This window comes from Glandiceps talaboti, chromosome 16 (genome assembly GCF_964340395.1).
Source record: "Glandiceps talaboti chromosome 16, keGlaTala1.1, whole genome shotgun sequence".
Lineage (NCBI taxonomy): Eukaryota > Metazoa > Hemichordata > Enteropneusta > Spengelidae > Glandiceps > Glandiceps talaboti.
In genome coordinates, this window is record NC_135564.1 from 586,146 (window position 1) to 594,117 (window position 7,972).

Consider the following 7,972-nt stretch of genomic DNA (forward strand, 5'->3'; position numbering starts at 1 on the left):
GCACTCACATGACATGGGGGTTCTGTTATATTTACATATTTACTATACACAAGTGTGGCATTGTAAAGGTTAACTCATACAGAACACTGGAACACATAATTCAGTGCAGCTTACCCTGTCCAGTATCATTCTTGTCTGAGCAGCTAAATATTGAAGATTTCAAAATACTTCTAAACTTTGATTACATTTAGCAGTGTGGAGAAAGTTTTCATGGAGAGCAATTTTTAGTTACCCCAAGGGCAGTGTCCTGTTTTTAAGCCTTAAAAGTTAGAATTACATAGAGTTGCAGAAACCAAGTCATTAAAGGAATGTCTCTAAGTCACTGATAAAATCAATCTGCAAATCAATCTGCATTCTCCAAGTTTCACAAAGGATTCAGTTCCAGAAAATTTGCTTACAGGTTTAAAAACCTTTATAAATTCTACCAGATTTCCTCTTCTCTTCTCTCCTGGAGTTCTCAAACCTTAAAAATCACTTAAATTACCAATCATGGAATTCAATGAGAAATATAGAATCTGTGATTTGTCATATTGTGTATATACAACTATGGTCTCTTCTAGGCTATTTCCAGACTAAGTTTAAATTTTGGTCACAAAAACAGGAGTCTGGCAGATCTGTACAAGAAAGTTGGTCCTCAACAAGTGAATGTGCCTATCTAATCCTTATGGCTCCACTGATAAGATAACACTAATACGAGAACCTAGGACTGAATCATGGGCCTTTAACAAATATTTTGCACCTTTGTCAGTCTTTTTTCTCTTCTATATCTCCAGTTCAATGTATTTGCATGATGTTTGAAGAGTCCTGGACACATAGATTCTATCAACCTTGACATTCATCAAATCTGACTTTGGACTATTTCCATGGCTAAAAGCTCAGTCAATTTGGCAAATTCGGTGGTATTTGTACCCTTACATCACAAAAATATCTGTGACTAAGTGCTGTTTTGGCTGATATCCTCTGGCTTGGTTCATATGTTAGCATTTGCTGTAAGAAAATAGAATCCATGTTATAATTACAAATACATCTTGTGCTCTAGTTGAAATGGAATGATAATGTTATTATGACTATTGAGGTGTATGTACGAGACTGTTTACATTGCAATCTATGATTTAGTGAGACAGCAAGAGAAAAAACTATGACCCCAACTAACTACTCCATCCCCTAAATCATGAAAAAACAAAAATTGAACATTTGTCAACATTGCTACGGTAAGTGTTTATTAGGTAGAATCTGCATGAGTTTTGTAGGTGCCACAAGACTTCTTGCCTCAAACTTAATACTAACTTTACAGATAGTGTAATCAGATAGTGTAATTTTAACACACCTGACATGAACCTACAAGGGTTCTATTCCCTTGCAAAACAGTTGTTTGAAGATACAGTATTATTTTGGAAAACTGAATTACCTTCAATAAATCTTGACCATCTGCATCTAATGTTGGGACAACTTTTGTTACATCTTGTGCCGGCCATTTTGGGAATGTACTCTTATAGTCTGGTAGTTTACAAACACCTGGCCACATACTTTCATCTGGTGTTCCTAATGTCCTGAATATTCTGAATAGTTGATCAATCTCTGAATCTCCAGGAAATAACGCCCTCCTTGTAATCTGTAAAACAGTCAGATAATGAAACAAACAATTTTTTCATAGGTAATCTGTACATAGTAAGTCCTCACAATGATCATGACAATTTTCAGTGATGATAAGTGTTCAATATTTCTCCAGTTACAACTGAAATTTTTTCCACTCATGTTTGATGAATTCCAAAGATTGCTAAAATGATATTTGTGCTTTCAGTACTGTAGCTACACGTAAGTGGTATTTATCTTCATCAATCCATAACTTTTTTTTTTAATTTCTCAGATTTATAGGACCGTGGGATCATATAAACCGAGGTGAATAGAAACTTACCATTTCTGAGAATATGCATCCAATACTCCAGACATCTACTGCAGTTGAATAAAATCTTGTTCCTAAAAGGATCTCTGGTGCTCTGTACCAAAGTGTGACAACCTAAAGAAATACATTATCAAGTTTTACTGATGTCTGATGACCCAAATTATTATTATAATTAATCCTCTTTCTACCAGGATGTATTTGTTTATACACAAAAAACTACAAGTTAGAAAAAAACAGGATTAAGCATATAATTTTTTTTTATTCAATCCACCAAAGATGCAGTCTGTAAGGGACACCATGACAGGACGCCTCACATGTCGATCAACCCTTTGGGTGAGATGAGGCCGGTGAGGGCGGAACGGCACGATGCATCTTACAGACCACCAAAGATGCAGTACATATCAGTAATACAAATCACATAAACAAGTTTTTCTCTTTTTTTGTGATGGCTTTGTCAGTTAACTTCAGTTTTACCATATATACTAACAAACACATAGCCTAAAGTTTAGTGAATATATTTGCAAGCAATATTAACAAAATCTTCAGAAAACTTAAATGGTGTATATATCCTGGTGAGTAGTTCATTGACTGTGATCACTATTGTAAGGTAAAAAGAGAACAAAAATTCTGTATATTCATATATTGGACACATGGAATATCTGTAAAAGAATCCCTATCCAGCCACTCTGTCTCACTCACCTCATGTGTATATGTTCTGACAGGAACACCAAATGCCCTGGCTAAACCAAAATCTGCTAATTTGATAGCACCTTCTGCATCAATGAGTAAATTTTGTGGTTTTAAATCTCTGTGTAGTACTCTATGTGAGTGACAATATGCAACACCTTGGAGTAGCTGAAATAAATAACTCTGGAACAAAATAAAATAAATGATATAATTAAATATTCTTTGTTATGTACAGTCACATCACAAACCGTAAGACTGCTTAACCTGCTACTGAAAATTAATCAAAAATGTCAATTGTGAAAATTGTAAGTCTGTTAAAAAGTACTGTTTTTACCAATAAATAGGTTACAAAAGTTAACACTAATGAAAATAAAGTGATTTTTTTTCTTTAACAGGACATTAGTTCTGAATTCCCGTAACAGGACAGTTTTAATACTATCAAGTGTCTGCAAACTTGTGAGCCATCAATGAAACTTTGCAAACTCATTAACCATCACAAGAAACGCTTTCAAACTTGTTAGCCATTACAATAAGTCAGTTCACTAGTAAACACACACTGCCATGCCTTAGACTATAGACCCTAGGGTCTATGCTTAGACTTTGATTTTAATTGTGAACATCTTTAGTAAATTGATAAATTAATACTTAAACTGTAGTCTTAATGCTATTGGTGGTACCAAATCATCTCTTCACCCTGTCTACTAGCTCAATGAGAAATCATGAACCAAAAGTTGTTCATGTAAATGAGTAAACCTCCAACTATTAGAATAATGTAAACAATGTATAACTAGCATCCTGAGCTGACAAATGGACCATATTTGGACATTATGTAACTGTCCCCAATAAACACTAACTTGTCATGGGGCAGAATTCTGTGATCGATCATCAAAGACATGGTATTAATGACTGTCTGGGTGGCTTCAGTTGAATTTGAAATATTATCTCAGAACCCCATTGAGTTGGACACAAAGAGACATATTGAGAATCGATGCCACAGATAACACTAGACTAAACTGACCAGGTCTTGAGATTTGATGCCACAGATAACACTAGACTAAACTGACTGGGTCTTGAGATTTGATGCCACAGATAACACTGAGACTAAACTGACTGGGTCTTGAGATTTGATGCCACGGATAACACTAGACTACATTGACTGGGTCTTGAGATTTGATGCCACGGATAACACTAGACTACATTGACTGGGTATTGAGATTTGATGCCACGGATAACACTAGACTACATTGACTGGGTATTGAGATTTGATGCCACGGATAACACTAGACTACATTGACTGGGTATTGAGATTTGATGCCACGGATAACACTAGACTACAATGACTGGGTCTTGAGATTTGATGCCACAGATAACACTAGACTACATTGACTGGGTCTTGAGATTTGATGCCACGGATAACACTAGACTACATTGACTGGGTCTTGAGATTTGATGCCAGGGATAACACTAGACTACATTGACTGGGTCTTGAGATTCAATGCCACGGATAACACTAGACTACATTGACTGGGTCTTGAGATTTGATGCCACGGATAACACTAGACTACATTGACTGGGTCTTGAGATTTGATACCACGGATAACACTAGACTACATTGACTGGGTCTTGAGATTTGATGCCAGGGATAACACTAGACTACATTGACTGGGTCTTGAGATTTGATGCCACGGATAACACTAGACTACATCTCTACAATTACCTAGGCATTAAAGTAATTTGTGATAAAAGAAATTCATTTTGTTAATCCTTTGAATCATAATAAAACTTACCTTTACTAATGGAAGTGGAAGACCAGAGGGTGGGGCATTGTCCATGTATTTCTTTAAATCTTGATTTAAATATTCAAAAACTAAATATAACTTCTTCTCACTGTGTACTACATCTAGTAATCTATGCAAAGTAGGACACAAAATAACACATAATATTTAATATTCATGAAAGATTGTCATTATCAAAGAGTTTCTTCCTCCTAGAGTTACAACACAATGGGGCCAATACGTTTATACTGTCTCTGAAATCATGACCTTCATTTCATGTGCTACACAAACCAGTCCAGCCCATGTCATGTTAGTATTCACTGGCTCTGTTTGATACAACCATGCGGAAACCAATAAGAAATTGCACATGCTACACTTTAAGATAGCAAGAGACACTTTATCTAATTGAAATGAACTACATGTACTGTTAAGATGCAACCATGTAGACATCAAAACATTGATGCATGCATTTCTGCATCGCTGTACGTAATGCTTTATTTCATGTAGCAAGAAATTGTAATGTTGCTATCTTTTTGTACAGTTTCTCATTGGTTTCTGTGTGGTTATATCAAAACACAGCCAGTGACCACTAATATGAAACAGGTTATATATTACATTGAATTAATATTTAGCTCACTAGAATAACGCAAGTCTTCCTCCATTGAGATCAACCTTTAGAAGTCACTAAGGAAGCTCACTACATGTATGTCAAGTATGGTGGACAGTTTGTGATAATTTACCATATTATTATTATTAAACTTACCTGACTATGTTTGGATGATTCAGTTCTTTTAATAAAGAGATCTCTCGAATTGCAGTACTTGGTACACCTTCAGATTCTCTGTGAAAACAAACACATGTGGAATAAAAAAGGAAATAGCTACATAATGAATGTACACACACAAGAACAGCAAATGTGATTGTTTTTATCACACTTTCAACTTGTAAGTGTTATATGGCAATCTTGATGTTGTCCAGGGGATAGCTGAGACTTTTTTATTTTGTCATTAGATGTTTCAGTTTTGCATCATAGTTTTCTTTAGCAAAATTATATAAGACAAGCCGTTTTCCATTATCAAGCTGACAGGTATCTGGGTCTCATTCCTGGGAATACAAACTTAGGCTTAATAATTTATAGGAACGCCATTATTTCAGCTACATGAAAGGAGTGAAACTGAATAAAAAATTTAAAAAAAGACATATTTACCTACTCAATCAAGGGACTGTTAAGTGTCACTGAAAATTATGTTTTGGTCCCACTCCCTCCCTAGACTTAGAAGACTAGCTAGCAGAATAATAGTAGCAATAGTCGTTGAAGTCTACAGGCTGGTGATCTCTCTCCTTGTGGTACTATTACATATGGGGATGACTATTTTCATTTATGGATGGATATTTTACTGTTGTACTGTTGACATACTTCTAGTTGTGGATTCATTATCTAAATTTGGATTCCTAGTTATTTTAATAGTTACTTATTGCAAGATCTCAGTAGAACATCCCAACAATATCTAAACTAGGGGAATTGTTCTAGAACTCAATCTGCACTACATTAAATTGACACAAAAGATTCTTGTACAGTATATCACATTTTTTACAATACTTTTTCAATTTATTGTGTATTTATATTGGTGCAAGATTTTGACAGAACCCCATGACATGTGAATGCATGATGTGTGGGGTACTCAGGTTATTTGCTTTGCATGAGTGCTGATAGTGTACTTTCATGAGTGTAGCGAGTGAAATTCAAAATGCAGCAGAAATTTGAGAAAACACTGCAAGCACAAATGCAAATACCCCTGAGTACCAATAATGGAAACTCACTTGGCATGGGGTTCTGTTATTATTATTACATGTTTATGTGAAATGACAAATTTCCATAAAAATCATAAAAAATCTTCACACAAGATCACAAGATTTTGGGTGTAGCAAACAATCATGTCCTCATTTACATCCATTTGCATGCAGGTATGCACTGCAGTGAAAATACCACTAGTAATGCTTGCGCACCAGTGCATGTAATCTCTACTCTAGTAGTACATATGTAATAATTACCATGGTTACCTCTCTGGTATATTATCATGCTTTGTCCTGCATTTGTACTTGCAACATTGTTAATATAGCTCATCCCAGAATTTTTAAATTCCAAAAACCAATCCTTAGGGCTTGCATTTCAAGATTCATATAACAACCCTGCACCTGATTACCAAGAAGAAATGGGGGGGGGGGGGGTATGTCAAACGTAGCACGAGCTGGGTGGCACTCAGGAGGGATTGACCCCTAACTACATGACCTACACACTTTATCTTAGATAGAAATGACCCACATCCGCTTATCACGTGTGAAATGAAATATTTTGCTAAAGGACACATAAAATATACTGCTGAAATCTGAAACTGGCATGGCCCTTTCCCGCGTTTATGCCCTGCCTTGCACAACAGCCGGTCGACACATAATGAATGAAGATTGCGTTTGATCAAGACTCACACCACCAACCATATGCTTTAAAACTTTATAAATACACCTAGTAAATATTCGTGATGTTACAAATACAAGACAAAAACCCATTGTACAGCCGCAAGCAGGCTAAATCACCAACGATAATTGCGCATTCTTTTGTTTGGGGACGCATACCACAGAAAAGACAAGTTTGTTTACAACGGGCACAATCCGACATTTTGTATCCTACCCCCGTTTCGAAATGCCAGTATATCTATCATTGTTTATTTATTTTCTAACTCACTTTCTGGTCATGGTTAATTCATGTTTACAGAAAACCACAACTATTTCGATCTAATAATGATCCAATATTAGCCCTAGGATCGTAGAAAGATATCGACCAACAATGTCCTTCGCTCAAGCATGAACACCATACTTACGTGTCCAAACGGATTTTCTTCAAAGCTACCATTTTCCCGGTCAATTTATCTCTCGCCTTATAAACTACACCATAAGTTCCTTCGCCGATCTTTTCAATTTTCTGAAAATTCTCCATTTCTGTTTTTATCTTTGCATATACAAATTTTCTTAACCTGCTCACAACTGATATCAAGCTACTGGAATGATTTCTAACATTGGACGGACAAAAAAAGCTTCACAAGTTGAGGTCAAAGGAGTCGTCAAAACTTTTCGCGGGATTCCCTCCTCACGTGTTCTTGTAGTTTGTCAAGTTCTGATTGGTTTATTTTTGGCGCGATACACGCCCCCTCAAATTCATTGGGTAAAGTAGAAGAGAATATGTTATTCATCATGTTCATAGGGGTGTAAAGATCTGCGACGTATTGTTAAAAAGTGTGAATGTGTTAAATGTTGTGTAACCTCTTCAACATTTTACATAAAGGAATATTTTATATCGTAAATGTGGCAAAACAATTCTTTTAGTATGAAATTGAAGTTGGCAATGGGACCTGAAAGACACTATTGTAGTTCAATCCATACCTCACATATAGTAGTTGGGTCCAAACAGTTTGGGTCAGATTGAGGTCATAATATTATGATTACGTTGCGCGGGTATTGTGAAACCAATCAACAAATGAGTCTCTCAACTGATCAACTGATACCCAGCAAGTACGTAAGGGACCGGTCAGTTTCTTCGGCCTGGGGGGTCCGG

General features: G+C 36.0%; 1 protein-coding gene across 1 annotated transcript; it reads right to left on the bottom strand.

The window, feature by feature from the left end:
• Positions 1 to 862: 862 nt before the first annotated feature.
• On the bottom strand, positions 863 to 7,363 carry LOC144447354 (cyclin-dependent kinase 2-like). The gene is made up of 7 exons (XM_078137336.1): positions 7,242 to 7,363; positions 5,129 to 5,206; positions 4,378 to 4,498; positions 2,603 to 2,773; positions 1,916 to 2,017; positions 1,409 to 1,612; positions 863 to 987 (listed from the first exon to the last, which is right to left on the bottom strand). The coding sequence occupies exons 1-7, from the start codon at positions 7,355 to 7,357 to the stop codon at positions 880 to 882; spliced, it is 900 nt and encodes a 299-aa protein (XP_077993462.1). The 5' UTR covers positions 7,358 to 7,363; the 3' UTR covers positions 863 to 879.
• Between the last annotated feature and the right edge of the window lie 609 nt (positions 7,364 to 7,972).